The sequence below is a fragment of the Solenopsis invicta genome, chromosome 8 (genome assembly GCF_016802725.1).
Source record: "Solenopsis invicta isolate M01_SB chromosome 8, UNIL_Sinv_3.0, whole genome shotgun sequence".
NCBI lineage: Eukaryota > Metazoa > Arthropoda > Insecta > Hymenoptera > Formicidae > Solenopsis > Solenopsis invicta.
In genome coordinates this window covers 18,166,472-18,182,349 of record NC_052671.1, presented here as the reverse complement: position 1 = coordinate 18,182,349, position 15,878 = coordinate 18,166,472, and the positions used below count along the sequence as shown (strand labels likewise).

The 15,878-nt window shown below is 30.4% G+C and overlaps 1 protein-coding gene across 2 annotated transcripts; it reads right to left on the bottom strand.

Moving 5' to 3' along the window:
* Nucleotides 1-2,718: 2,718 nt before the first annotated feature.
* On the bottom strand, nucleotides 2,719-13,276 carry LOC105205450. Of its 2 annotated transcripts, XM_026141430.2 has the most exons (7): nucleotides 12,755-13,275; nucleotides 5,678-5,854; nucleotides 5,170-5,551; nucleotides 3,736-3,929; nucleotides 3,300-3,629; nucleotides 3,094-3,222; nucleotides 2,719-3,004 (listed from the first exon to the last, which is right to left on the bottom strand). In XM_026141430.2, the coding sequence occupies exons 1-7, from the start codon at nucleotides 12,944-12,946 to the stop codon at nucleotides 2,930-2,932; spliced, it is 1,479 nt and encodes a 492-aa protein (XP_025997215.1). In that variant the 5' UTR covers nucleotides 12,947-13,275; the 3' UTR covers nucleotides 2,719-2,929. The 2 variants fall into 2 exon arrangements, with proteins under 2 accessions (XP_025997215.1, XP_025997216.1); XM_026141431.2 differs by lacking the exon at nucleotides 5,678-5,854 and having other exon boundaries at nucleotides 12,755-13,276.
* Between the last annotated feature and the right edge of the window lie 2,602 nt (nucleotides 13,277-15,878).

The window sequence follows — 15,878 nt, the reverse complement described above, 5'->3', positions numbered from 1 at the left end:
GTTGGTATTAATAAATACATTAAAAGAATAGGATAACGAATGCGAGTAGTGCTACAAGTGTTATCTAATAATTGTTAATCAATACGAGCACATGAGTGTATGTATAAGTTATTAAAGTACAAATTAATTTTTTATATGCATTACTAATTAGAAAGTAAGAAAAGCTTATAATGTAAATAGAAAAACTACGTTATTATTAAAATCGAGAACAAATAATAAATATTTTGTTATACATACAAATTAATGAGAGAGACAATAATTTTCCACTTTCCGTAATTATCCGGACACTGAAATGAATCTTCCCGTGTATGAACTTCCACTCAAATACTAATACTCACGCTGTAAGACACAATTATCTTACAACAATCCTTAACGCGTATATAATTATGTAAAAAGTATGTATAATGATATAAATATAAAAGAAATATAAAATATTTTATTTAAGGCGTACTGCTTTTATTTTTACCAATATCCAGAAATAACGTAAATTATATTTTATTTTTGAATTTTTAATAATTTTATTTTGTCAATATTAAAATCAGATATATTAACAATTTAATTATTTATTTATCTTTTTTAATTTTTTAGTATTATGTTATCCAATAATTTACATTGTTTGTATTGTCTACATTAAAAAAATTTTGTTTAAACAATACATAAATAATAAGTACAGATGTAATCTTGAAATGTACGGCACAATTTTGTATAAAATTAAAAGAATAAAAAAAATCGATTTTTGCGAAATCGATTCTTTGACATTCGATTTTTGGACGGATCGATACTTTTAGTTACGATTCAGTTCGATTCAAAAAATCGATTCTTTTGACAAGATCGAACATCCCTATTTCAAAGATCGCACACTTAATGGGTGCTTTCCAGCTACGACACAAGTCGACACTGGCTGTGTTCCGTTTTTACTGGCAGTACTGAAAATTTATAGTTCACGTCACATATACTATACATTTTCAGTACTGGCAGTTAATATCGGAACACAACCACTGTGTAACACAGTGTTCATTAGTGTAAAAGAGAAAATTTTAGTTGTCTCACTTACACTAATGGACACTGTGTTACACAGTGTCGATTTGTGTCGTAGCTGGAAAGTCTCCAGTATTGTTCGTTTTGTCTTTCGGGAGCTGCTCGGAATCGCTCTGAACGAACCCAGCGAACTTGCTAGTGTTCTTTTAGACGGAAGTTATATAGGATGTGTTCCGTTTGGGGTGCGCACGATTGGACACCGCACGATTGGACACCACCACTCACAGCGGCTGATTCCTAGAGTTTTTCCGTTGGTTTGGTTAGATAAGTCAAGATGATTGGTTGGTGTCCAATCGTGCTGTGTCCAAAAGAGTGTCACCCGTTCCGTTTCTCGCATTGAGTGCATAGACAGCAGACAATGCGCTGCGCGTATGAATAGCGTTCCGTTCCGTTAATGTGCAGTATGCGTGTTTAGAAACGGAACGATTGAATGCGTTTGATGCAGTTTGGTAATACGCGGCAAAAATGAATAACAAAACGTGGAGTGTAATAATTTCAATCGTTTTAAATAATGATGAAGAGATTGAAAGCATTAATAGCAGTGAAGATTCTGATAGCGATAATGAAAATGAAGAGTTCTCTATAAACGAAGAATTACAAAGATTGTATCTAATTTTAATGCTTGATACTACGCGAGGGGAAATGATCGCTTCAGAAAAATTAATTATTAATTATTGTTAATAATTAATAATTATTATTAATAATAATAATAATAATAATAATAATAATTAATAATAATTATTAATAATAATTAATTATTAATAATTAATAATTATAATAATAATAATTATTATTATTAATTATAATAATTATTATTATTAATTATTAATTATTAATTTCTAATTAAAATTACGATTGCGATTAGTAAAACATAACCTTAAAGTTTCAATATGTACCTTTTAATACTCTTTCAGCAGTTTCTTTTGTGACAAATAGTGTTACTACCTCGTCATTCATCAGCACAGGAAATTCCATGAGATTTTCCATTTTTTTATGAACTAGATAACTTTTCACAACGTGATTAAATATTGTGCACTATTATTATCTACGATGGTGTATGTACGAATTTGAATTCACAGCATATGCGCAGACGCGCATAGCTTGCGACAAGTTTTACTTCGAGTAGCTGATGCGCTCTTCATGCGCTAATGGTGAGGAGAATCTAGAGAATTTCATGCGCTACCAATGCGCGCATTAGAAGAAACGGTTTCTTACATTTCCTATGTATAAAACGTATAATACGTAGAAAACCTGTATAAAACAGATGAAACGGATTATACACGTTAAATCTTCAAAAATCCATTGCACATGATATTTAATACATCATAAATATAATTTTTTTGCATTTTTATGTAATATACGATACGCTGTACTGATGAGTAGAGTCCTATATAAAGACAGAAGCGACATAGAACCCCCACCACAACCTTCAGTATCCAATTGAGTCCTCCACCGCCATTTTGGGACCGCTCTAACGTCATCAAACACCATTCGTATCATTCTGCAAACAGCTGTGGTCACAATATGGCTGCTCGCTTAGCCAATCAAGTATCAATCAAATTACCAATCAGAGCTTCGGACATCAATGTCGCCTCTCTCTTTATATAGGACTCTACTTACGATAAGATTATTTTTTTAAATTCTATCCGCCATTTTGGTTCAATTATTTTGAATTTTTTATTTACAAGGTTCAAATAAAACGTTTATTAAAATACCTAATAGGCCAAATTTCATAAAAATTGAGTGAATAGTTTACAAAGTATAAAGAGTCGCTTATCCACAAAAGATTAATATGATACACTTTGCTAATCATAAATTACAATTGTACAGTCACGCTGTTAATTAGTACTTATATTAAATAATTAATTTTTCATTATTTATATTTCTAACGCTAACTCTCAGGCTCCGAATAGTTTGAATTATTTTCGATACTTATCGTACACGGAATATATTCCTGTCCAGATTCCTAAAGAAAATAAAGATAAATTATAGCAAATAAAAACAAGAATCAATCAATCCGCTATTTAAATTCGTAGAATTATCATAAATTATTACCGAATTTACAATAATTTGTCTGTCTCCTTCTAAATTCAATTCGTCCATTTCCTCTGTTGTTAAGATTATCACAGAATCCTCAGGTATACTATCCTCATCTATATAAGTTATAGGTATTTCTGATGCAACCTGTATATGCCGCAAATTCATTAGAAATAAAATTATACTGAAGAGATGTAATAATTTGCATTTAATTCAGTCATTACCTCACAATAATTGAAATTAGACGTTTCTTGCATTTTCACCTGAGCGTCATGTAGTACTGATGTTTCAGTGATTCGTTTTTTCGCATTTGACTTTTCTGTTTTTTTTCCATCTTGTTGAAGTCTTCGCCATATCGTAGTTTTTGGAATATGATATGTCATAGATGCTGCAGCCTGTGACATTCTGCCACCTTTACAGGCAGCTACAGCTTCTTCTAATCGCGATTTTTTTAATTCCTCATTTTCAGTTTTACGCTTTTTCCAAAATGATAAAGGCAATTTACCTTGATCTACTAGCCGTGCTTTTTCTCTGAACAATGTAGTCTTTGGTATCTAAGCATCATTGGTAACTTTGGTTATATTCACTTAGCAATTATCAAAATTGTAAGCTCGTCGAAATAAAAAATTTAAAAACGAATATAACTGTAATGAAACTTACTTTAAATTCCAGAGCAACTTTTGTTAAATTTTCTCCTCTTTCTAAAGCTTTAACAGCAGCCTCTCTAGTGTCTAAAGCATACGACCTCTTCATTTCAGGACGAATAGTTTGATAGCCTTCCTTTTGTATACGCCTCCATAATACAGTTTTAGGTATTCTAAATATTTCCGATGCATGCTGTAAGCTCGAACCATCTATGATAAAATTAACACGAGTTAAATGATTTAAATTTTTATTAAATAACTACAAACATTACATATTAAAATAAATAAAAAATAAAATTACGAAATTAAGGAAGTTCTCCAGTTATTTCATAGAATATAAAATATTGAGAATAAATTTGTGGTTAATACAAAGATATTAAAAATTTTTTCAGATTTTTGACTGTAATATTCTTCAAATAATTTTTTAAAATAACCTATTAAATCTTGTAGGAAGGAGAGTTTTAAGTAATTTAATTGCACACAAAATATATAAATTTTGTAAAACTATTCATAATAATAATGAAATTTAAAAACCATTATAGAATTAAAAAGTGAAATTTTCATGTAGGAGTGCAAAATATTCATAAATTACATAATTTTTTGAAATGTGACACGGTTATATTAAAATGTGGCAATGTTATTATTACATTTAAATTATTATTGTAAACAATTTTATTTCAGCCAGTCTACAAGATTTGACCTGACAAAAGATTATATCAAACGTTAATTATTTTTACATTTTTATAATTTCTTTCTTTCGTTTCAATTTAACTAAATTATTGTTTAATGGATTATAATATCGAATACGGAAGACATTTTAAAAAATTATTGACGAAATTCCGACTTCATGAACACATTCTCGTCACAGAATAAAAAATCAGGTTATAAAATTCATCAACCATTTTATGGCACTTTCTGATTTTAAAATGTCTCGGATTTTATAAGTTGTCTTAGTTTTATATTTAGTTTTTAACATAACTTCTTATCGTCCTATAATTCGTTGATTTTATTCCATGATTTAATTTTAGAATATTATTTTTTTATAGAAATTTACTAACTGAACATTCTGTACAGTCTCAAAATATTAATAATATTTGTTTATATTAAAGTCAATGAATTTACATTTACTAGGTTTTGTCTTTTCTTTTTTGTTCGTTTCTTACTCTTTGTTTTTATCTAATACTTTCAATTCTTTTTCAATTTCTTTTCATATCAATATTTAACAATATTACAAAGAAAATATTTTTAAATAAAGAAAATTGATTCTATTGTTTAAATTTTATTCGTTATTTATTATTTTGAAGATGGCAATGCTAAAAACTCTTGTGTCAAAAAATATATCTGAATGAAAAGACATGACTCTCCTTCACTTTTTGAAGCTGGAGAATCTCCTTCTAACATCTTCGTTTATCTTGAAAAAAGATAAACAAAGTATAAGAAAAACACTAACTGATTACGGCATTTATAGCTGCATTCATGCATTCTGTGGGATATCCATTCCTCGATGCGTTTAAATGTATGCCTAATGCTTTCGCCCGCATATACAACGTCGAGCGTGGTATATTATGCTTAGTGGCAGCTTCTATTAAAGTCTGTCCTAATTTCAAGTCGTTAATTGCGGATGCCAACATGTCATCATTGTAATCTCTTTTAACAGTCTCGCGTCGACGTTTTTTTTTTTTATTTGAAATACAATTTTCAACCGTATTTTGTTCATGCGAGTCATTCTCCAAAGATTGTTCAACATTGTTCTCAATTTCTCCTGCTTCTGTCCCAGCCTCTTCAACAGAATTTTTGCTTCTAACAATTTCGTTTTCCCCAACTCCATCTATCTGTTGAAGATACAGACAACAAATTATTACAAGCTACAATTCCAACTTCCAAATATGTAATAAAGCAAATTAAAACTCAATAGTCTGTAATAAAAAATTAACAACAAACCATAATTTGATACTAACGTCGATAAGACCGCTTATTTTTAATGATCGTGCAGCTTCGAGTAAACTATTAATATTTTCGACAGGAACACGGATTTCACCATGATATACGAATTCGATAATAGATTTTATATCTTGAGGAGATATATCGCTTAGAATAATCGTTGGATAATCTTCTGTCACTTGACTGAGCACTTCCTACAAATTATATGATAATTAAGCTCGTAGTAATTATTACATGTATTAAGTAACAAAATATTTTAATGAAATATTTTGTTAAAATCGAGCACACCGATAATTTTTTAGAATGTGTTTTAAAGTTCATTCTAAAAAAAAGTTTATATACTGTCAATTCATAATTATGGAGATATAGATAATTTTATTAATATTGTAACAGAGGCAAAAAAATACCAAATATTTCTAACTTTTATTAGATAAATTTTATTATTTTATAATTTTATTAAGAATATACATTTATCATTCTCAAAGTATTACTAAAAATATAAAATTTCATACATTATTCTATTATTGCGTTTGAATATCTGTGTAAAATTTGAACACACTTCTTTTATTTGTTTAAAAGTTATTTAATATTTAGTTTACTCTTGGTTCAGTTTACTCTGATATAAAATGATATTTTGTAGTACTTATTTGCAAAAAAGTGTTATAAGAATGCCCATTTTTGCGGTATTTAAAAAAAGTAAGATAAATATCGCTTCTTCACAATTTTTGACATGAATCATCCGATGATGGTAGTTAAAATTACGTCACATGACAAAAATACATAAAAAATTGAGTTTAAATCTAGGAACAGGTGCATCACAGTCATTCGTGAAACAGGTTGCTATGGCTGCGTTCTGCAATTGATTGCGAGTATTAAAAATCTTTGGTTCACATCACATATACTATAAATTTTCAGATTCTGAGTGAATAAAGGAACACACCATACATGTATTGATGATGAACACAGTGTGATACATCATATTGACGTTTACAGAGCCCAATTTACGTTGAGATTCCAAAACGTCCTTTTTGAACATTTTACTCAAAATATATAGTGCATGTACTATATTATATCGAGTAAAATTTTCCTCGGAGAAAATGTTTTGGAATGTAACTCAAATTATAACATCGATGTTATAAAACTGATCAATTACAGTCATTCCATTCTTCAAAGAACTTCATGATCAGTCAATTTTATAATGTTATAACTTCGGCATAAATCGAATGGTGTAAACATAGTAATTGAGATTGAAAATACAAAATCTCTTGTAAAATACTACATTTAATAACAAAATATTAGTAAAAATATTAGGTGTCATGAGTTTTCATGCATTTACACGGCGTAGTGATTCGCTGGGTAGAGAAAGCTGTTTTAAACAAACTCGTGTAAGCGCACGATTATTATTCTGATATTTTTCCTATTAAATATAGCACTTTTATAAGATACATATATTTTTACATAAAAAAAGGTATATTTTAGTTTAAAATGAAAATTTTTTGTTATTGATTAGGAAAAAGAGACACTAAACCTAAAAACTTTAATTTTTTTAGTTGCTACTGTATAATCAAATCATTCTTAAATAAATTATTTACTACGTTTATACGTCATCATTAATCGGGTGTAGTAACATCCATAGTTATGAAACTGGTCAATTACAGTCAGAGCATTCTTCAAAAGAATGCTTAAGATTGATCAATTTTATAACAACCGATGTTATAACTTCGGCGTAAATCGGGCCGTGTAAACATATTCAGATTCTCCTTGTCATACCATTTATTCAAAAATTTTCAAATAGAAAAGATAGTCTTGTATATATAATAAACAACATGTTTGTAAGCAAAAACTAGACATTATAAATAAATATTATCTAGTTTACACACACACGCACGCACGCACGCACGCACGCACGCACGCACGCACGCACACACACACACACATATGCGCACACACACCGAACACTTTTATTTGTGTATTATCATTCATAAATCGCTTAATCTATACAAAAATATAAAATAAACACATTAAGTAATTCGGTAAATATAGTATTTATCAAAATGTTCGATGTAAATTAGGTAATAAAATTAAAAGAATATATTTGCCTAGTAAAATTATAAAATAAAACTTTATCTAATACAAATTATAAATATTTGAAAGTAATTTTCATCTATTACGATATTTAAAAAAATTATCCACATCTCGATGAAACTAATTAAACTTGACCATAATTGTATATGAATTTACTTTCTTGTTTAGAATGTTTTCTAGAACACTCTGAAAGTTCGACCATTTGATCAATTCTAGTTTCTGAGATATTCACTTTTGTCTGTTTCAAAATTATTGAAAAAAAGACCTCACAAAACCATAGATTTCTAGAGCTCGATGAAATTGGCTAAAACTTTATTATATTGTAGTTTTTAATTCACTAATCAAAAATTTCTACAGGCAAAAAGCTTTAAAATGTTTTGTTACAGACGTTTAAAGTGCTGTATCTCATGATTATTTTAATAATGATTCAAATCGATCTTTGTAATAAATGAAGAGACTTTAAATGACAGTATGCGATTCATACAAAAATACATAGAAAATATTCTTATACGAGAGCAGATCGACAAGTGCCCGTGTTTGAAGACATGTGGTGCTGCTGATGCAAATTGGTATTACCATCTTTCAAATGACACCATACAAAATTTCAGAGTAATTCATGCAATAGTTTTGATCTGATAGCAATTTGTAGTGAGCATGGCGTTTTTCAATACAATGGAAAAAGAGTAATATCGATTCGTGATTCGCTCAAATTTCATGTGTAATGAATATGTTGCTTTGGCAATTTTATTGCTTTATTCCTAACTTTTTTTAAAAACTAACACCCTCTTTCTAAAATTTCATGTACGGCGAATCACGGATCAATATTGCCCTTTTTCCATTATATCGAAAAACACCAAACATGCTCACTACGAATTACTGTCAATTCAAAATTATCGCATGACTCACTCTGAAATTTTGTATAGCGTCGTTTGAAAGATGGTAGTACACGATGATAATGCCATCTTGCATTAGCAACACCGCATGTCTTCAAATACGGGTACTTATTAATTTGCCTTCACATAAATCACATATTTTTATCTAAAAAAGTCTCTTCATATATTACAAAGGTTGATTTGGATTATTACTAAAAAAGTCATGAGATATAACACTTTAAATATCTGTAACAAAAAATGAGTTATTTTAAAGCTTTTTGCCTGTAAAAACTTTGATCAGCGCATTAAAAACTACAACATACTAAAGCTTTAGCCAATTTTTACCAAGGGCCAAAAACTTTTGTGCTGGTTTCTTTGTTTCGTAATTCATATATTAGAAAAATCCGGAATATAACTCCTGGTATTAATATTTCGTGCTAAAATAATTCCATGGTGGAGATAAATACGATTTGTTGTCGAACAAAAAGGGCCCATTTGGTCATTACGATGATTTAATATGATCGAACGTGTCGTTTGTATGTTGTAAGTAAATTGTTGAGTACGTAAATTACTTTTTCCAAATTTTCTTCAATATTAATCATAAGTTGGTATTCATAATACAATTTTTAAGAAGTATTTTAAATATTCTAATTCTAATCTACAATATTTAATATTCCATTGTGCACATTTCATTAACAGTCTCCATTAGATGACTCTATTTTTTAATGATAATTTACTGATATTACTGAAATTACTTCTTAAAATTCTCGCGCGCGCGCGTGTGTGTGTGTGCGTGCGTGCGTGCGTGCGTGCGTGCGTGCGTGCGTGCGTGCGTGCGTGCGTGCGTGCGTGCGTGCGTGCGTGCGTGCGTGCGTGCGTGCGTGCGTGCGTGCGTGCGTGCGTGCGTGTGTGTGTAATGTTAGAGTATCGGTAGTTCCCTATTTAAAAAGTATCGATACTTCCCTAACATTCTATATTTTTTATTGCATTTTCTTGTAATCGATTTCGAAAATTTTTCAAAACACTATAAATAAATTTATTTTCGTTAAGTACTTTCCGAGTTATGACGCTTGAAAGTTACAGTACATTGTAGCTTTCAAGCCCCACAATTCGAAAAGTATTACGAAAATAAACTTTCTTGTAGGGTTTTGAAAGCTCTTGACGCCAGCTATTAGAGTCTGGAAACAAAAATAGGGTGTTTCATTTAAAAAAGTTAATGCGATTTCGATGTGATCTTGGCGACGCTATCCAAGGTCAAACTGATAAAATCAGTAAATAAATCTCTCGAAACCCTACAACTTTGATCTAAAACACTTTTTTAAAATGCTTAGTTTTTGAGATATTCCGCCGTCCCGGAACTTTTTGGACATCCTATATGTGCGTGCGTGCGTGCGTGCGTGCGTGCACGCACGCACGCACACCAAGGCAAAAATATTTTTCTGAAACTTTTCTGCACATTTCTTCTCTGTTTGTCTCAAAATTGGGCAGAATTGGCCACTTTACGCAGAAATTAAGCAGAAATGTGATGATATTACAGAGAAATTAGCAGAAAAATTTCAACAAAATTTTAATATAATTTTAATATAAAATTAGTCATAAAAATTTAAATTCAATTAAATTTCGATTAAACTATTAAACATGTCTTATTTTTTAAAAATCTGGAGTCTAATTTTGAAGACTTGCTTTCAAAAAATACTCTTGCCAAGACAAGGATGAAAAATTACATGCTATAGCTTCTATTTTATTATGTGATTTTTTTTCCTTATGAGATATAAAACTCTCGTGTCCACCTGATGGTAGTGCCGCGTACTGCTCGAAAATCTGTTTTTTCTTACATTTCTCTGTAAATAGGTTTTGCAAAGAAAATGTAAAGAAAAGACCCCGCAGAATCCTTATGGAAAATGGCTTTCGACGGAATTTTCTGAAACTGTGCTATATGATAGTTCTCGATGTGTAGATCAAAAGTGTCAATAGGCACAAGGTCTGAAAAATTATAGTTTTTGAATTACAGTCGTTCAATTTGGCGATTTTGCAGTATAAGGCTGCAGTAGTGATCACATAAAGTGGTATATAAAGCTTTGTACATACATAATATACAAAATAGACATACAAACCAATAAGTGAACATTAATATAAGATTCATCAACATAACGAAATGTAAAAAGATGTAAAAATAAATATACATGTAACATATAAATAAACATATGTATATATTATATATTATACATATAATTGTAAAAAGTTTATAAATATGTATGTATGTAAGTTGGAAAATATATACAAGCATAATTATGTACAAAGCTTTATATACCACTTTATGTGATCACTACTGCAGCCTTATACTGCAAAATCTCCAACTTTGAACGACTGTAACTCAAAAACTATAATTTTTCAGACCTTGTGCCCATTGACACTTTTGATCTACACATCAAGAACTATCATATAGCACAGTTTCAGAAAATTCCGTCGAAAGCCATTTTCCATAAGGATTCTGCAGGGTCTTTTCTTTTCAAATATCTTTGCAGTTGCTCTTTTTTTCTTTACTTTTTTATTCTGTTACTGAATTAAAATATTGTTATTACTTTCTTCTTGATTTTTTTGCAGATAGGCCTTGTAGAAAAATACCAAAAAGTTTCTTAACAATATTCTTTGATAATTTGTCTGTGTTTCTGTAGTTTTGTCTCAAGTTTCTTTTCAATTTTTCTGCAAATAGATTTTATAGGAAAAATGCATAGAAATATCTTTTCTAATTTTTCTGTAATATTGACTGCAAATTTGTCAGTATTTTCTCTGCAATTATGTCTGTAGCTTTTTGTCAATTGTCCTGCTAATATAATTTATAAATGAATTTCTCTATTTTTTCACAAACCGCTTTTGCAAAGAAATAACATAAAAACAACAGAAAAATATTTTTGCCTGAATATATATACAATTTTTTAAATCATATGTATATGTACGATGTCCTTGTAGAATATCCTGCATATACATGCATACACACTCATATAATTATATATTGTTATGCAAGTTAAGTAATATAGAGTGTTCAAACCAAGATGAAGCATAAGTTTACAGTATTTTAGCGCATGAAATAGAAACCTGAACACCATCTATTTGTTTTTTTTTTTTTTTGTTAATGGCCATTTTCCAGCTATGACACTGATGTTATACTGTTATGTAAGGTTTTTGTTAGAACACAAGCTTTAGATTTAATTTCTGATAACACTAATGACTAAACAATAATCTTCCTCTATACAATTTATTATGTTCATACTATAAATGAACATTATTAGTACATGTTATACATAAAACATTTTAGAAAGTTGATAGCACTATTTTACACTCTCGTATTTAGTTTTTTTACAGTGTTGAACAGTATAACACTGTTGTGTGTCATAGTTGGAATACTTTGTGTTCAATAGTGTTAAACTGTGTCATCTGTGTTTTCAATCTTCTTGGAAAACAGCCAATGCTATATGTCATATAACCTAAGTTCCAATTAGAAGGTTCACGATGCTAGTTTGAACCAAAAAATATTTGTTAACATTCAAGTTTTATTGGTTTTGATGTATATATGTTGAAATTGACAAAAATACAATACTTACATCAACAAACTATAAAACTTTATTTGTAAGAAACAGAGACCCTATGCAACACATGTAAAAACTTTCTAAAACATCTTTGGGCTACCATAATAACCAATGATGAAAGATTTGAACAATAAAAGTAAAATAAATTTTTGAGAACTTAAATCAACATAAAATAACACTAGTTACTTTAATAAATCCTGCAACTTAACAAATAATAGCATTTTTCTGTTGCTTTATTTTGATTTAAACATCCTGTAGAACTGTCTTGTATATTAATATGTGTAACATTACTCTCACAGTACAATATATTAGTAATGGTATAATAAAGAAATTAAAAGTATAGTCATATAGATAATAATAAAACTATTATTTTATAAAAGCTAATAGTACAAATTAAAAACCAAATTTTTAAGAAAATATCACGTTTCTGCAAAAATTCATTATCATCACTAAACATAAGTCTATAATTGCATCATCAATCGTCTAATCGTGAATTTTTTTGTAGAATTATTTGGTACATATAACAAGTTCTTTGGAACAAACTGTTTACTTGAAACAAAATGCTACATGCGCATAATACAATGCGATGCGCATGAATACGTAGACCAGCTACAGACAGAGTGACATCCACCATGCAGTCCTCCTCCAAGAGCTGTCGTACGACGTCGGATAGATGATTTTGATAATTGTTCCATTTAAAACGATAACTCTGACCGATTTTACATTGGCCAGCGTCAGTCATGCTGTTCTAATTATATCTTCTTTTCACTTTCTTCAAGATAAATGGATGGTCATTCGAGATGAATGAAATCACCTGGTAAACTTCTAAACTGTGTTCAGAAATATCATATTAAAGGAGCATCTACATGGATGTATTCGGGTCTTTGAATATATAGACATGGAGAGGGAATAGATTTGTTCGTTTTGTCTGTCCTGTCCTGGGTCTATTTCAGAGCAGACCTAAGCAGACCTGGGGGTCAATCATGTAATTTTACGTGGAACTTTTCACGTTTCACTTTTCACTTTTCATTTTTTCATTTTTCACTCATAGAGAGTTCACATGAATCTTTTCACGCACAGCGATTATAGGCTTGTTTTCTATTCTTGTACTAGACTGCACTGGAACGTTCCTTCTTGCTTTCGTTAACTTTCAAACATCTATCTATTTCATTTAAGTGTACACTAATTCAGGGAGTTCAGGAATAGAAAACAAATGGTATGTGTGGATAATGCGCGGAAGTTTAGTTTGCGTTCCAAAATTCACCTTTAGAGGCTCTGTCATCGTAACTATCAAGTAGAGTCATATATAAAGACAGAAGCATGGTGGAAGTATAACATGGTGTGCTCAATTTGGCTAAACCACGCCCCTTTTCACGGCAAAGTGTCTCTTAGGGTGCAGTCCCATGGAGCGTATCAGGCGTATCGCGGATTGCGCGTATCGAAAATCTGACCAATCGCGAACGTTCCGCTGCTTCCGCTGTTCTTGGTTCGCTATCGTTCCGCCGAAGTTATTCTTTAGCGTATTCAATCGAGCGGATCAGAGCGGATTGAGGTTAACATAAAGAAAAATAGCAGTTTCTTGTAATTGATACAATTAAAACAATTATGAACAAAGAAAATATAAGTCCTGTGAGTAGCATATAGCATTTTAAAATATTATTTTTGTAATACTTATTAATTATAATATTTTAAGGTTAGTTTAGAATTCGACGAAGCATATTTTTGATTAGTCTACACTGATTATTTTAGTTTAATATAAATACGGATATAAATATTGTATTATGAATTGCAAATTACAAATTGCAAATTACAAATATTGGTTTGACCCAATATTTCCGTTTTCCTTTATTCGCAATTTTTCTCTTGTTTTTTAATGCTAAATAATAAAGCGCATAAAGATTAATAATTTTACGATGTATTTCATGCCTGGTAAAAACATCGTAATTTATTCGTTTTAAACGTTTTATTAATAAAGCAATTGAAAGCAATATTGTTTTCGATTTCATTCTGCACCTGTTAAAAGTCAAATGTTTTATTTACTTATACTAAATAAATTAATAAATTAAATAAAATTCACTTTATATATACTGTGAATATTCTACTATTCTTCCGTCTGCTTTTGTTCCTACGGTCCCATGAAGCGGAATTCGCGTAAGCGGATCAGCGGTTCACCAATCACAAGACTGTTTGGATGAGAGAAATAACAAAATTCGTTTCGTGATTGAGCATCCGCTTAATACGCTTACGCAAATTCCGCTTCATGGGACCGTAGGAACAAAACGTTCACGTACCGAAAGCAGCGGAACGTTCGCGATTGGTCAGATTTTCGATACGCGCAATCCGCGATACGCCTGATACGCTCCATGGGACTGCACCCTTATTCCTGAAGGCTGCCAACTGTGAAAAAATGAAATATTTAATGTCGGAAAGTTGCTGAACCTAGATGGTCGCATCTTTGTCACATGTACGCGTGCATTGCGTCTTTTTCTGTCATACCAGCGGCGCCAGCGTCATTGCTCCAATTTCAGCGCCTTTGCTTCATAGCGTCCATAGCGTCCATAGTAACAACACGTATTTTTAGGTTATTTTTTAAACTTTATTGTAAAATAAAGTGAAAATGGTACGTTGTGTAGTGAAATCGTGTAAAAATTGCAACGAAACGTGCTTGCCGGCGCAAGTAAGCTTTTTCCGATTTCCGGAAAATGCAGTAATGCGTGAAGGCTGAATTCAGAGAATCGGAGAGAGTTTTATGCCGAAAAATATTAAGAATGGTAAGTCTTATTAAATATTATTAGCCAATTTTTTGTAATGACATTATTTCCATTACAATTTGTATTACACACACACAGGCACACACACAACATTCCAATACTGTTCCAATAGAAAATATTGTAAATATTTGTATCTTAATAGAGCAACCTAACCTAACACCAATTACTTGATATACATACTAACCAACAACTTTCTATTTAATTATCTTAACTTTTGCAATAATTTTAAAGAATAGTACATTAAACTGATGCAATATGTTTCAAGATAATTTAAATGTACATATCATGTATACATTTATACATATTGTCGAAATTAAAATAATTTAATAGGAAGTTACATAGCACACATCAAGTGCTTGATGTAAACTAGGACAATTGTTAACTTATTAATTGTTAGTTAACTTAACTATTATTCTGTCATTTGAATTTTCAGTAAATATACGCTTAGCACACTTCACAGAAGATTTGTTTGTGAGAAGTAAGAAGATTTGACCTCCTATGGACATTCGAAGACGGTCGCTTTTGCCGAGTGCAGTTCCAACATTATTGTTACCAAAAACGGAAAATAGGTAAACATGAATAAATAATAATTGATGTATTAATTACTGAAAAATACATTCCTTTTTTTGCATAACATTATCAAAGTAACATTTATGTTTTCTATTTTAGTGACAATGAAAGTAATATGGACTTCAAAGTCATAGCCGAAGATTTTCCGCTTCCCGTCACGAAAATGTACATGCAGTCTTCCGAGTTACTCGTCAGCCCTGATGATCCATCGAATATACAGGAATGTATGATAGATGTAGAATCACCAGGGTCGATTTAGAAGGTAAGAACAACATTGAACGATTACTGATGATAGTAATTTGCTATCTTAATGTGCCACGAAATTCTTGGTAT

Coding starts and splice junctions, on each gene's coding strand:
- LOC105205450 (XM_026141430.2), bottom strand. CDS start 12,946: ATGACTGACGCTGGCCAATGTAAAATCGGTCAGAGTTATCGTTTTAAA. Junction 3,930..5,169: donor AGCTATAAATGCCGTAATCA/GTTAGTGTTTTT, acceptor ATTTTATCATAG/ATGGTTCGAGCTTACAGCAT. Junction 3,630..3,735: donor AAGTTGCTCTGGAATTTAAA/GTAAGTTTCATT, acceptor AATGATGCTTAG/ATACCAAAGACTACATTGTT.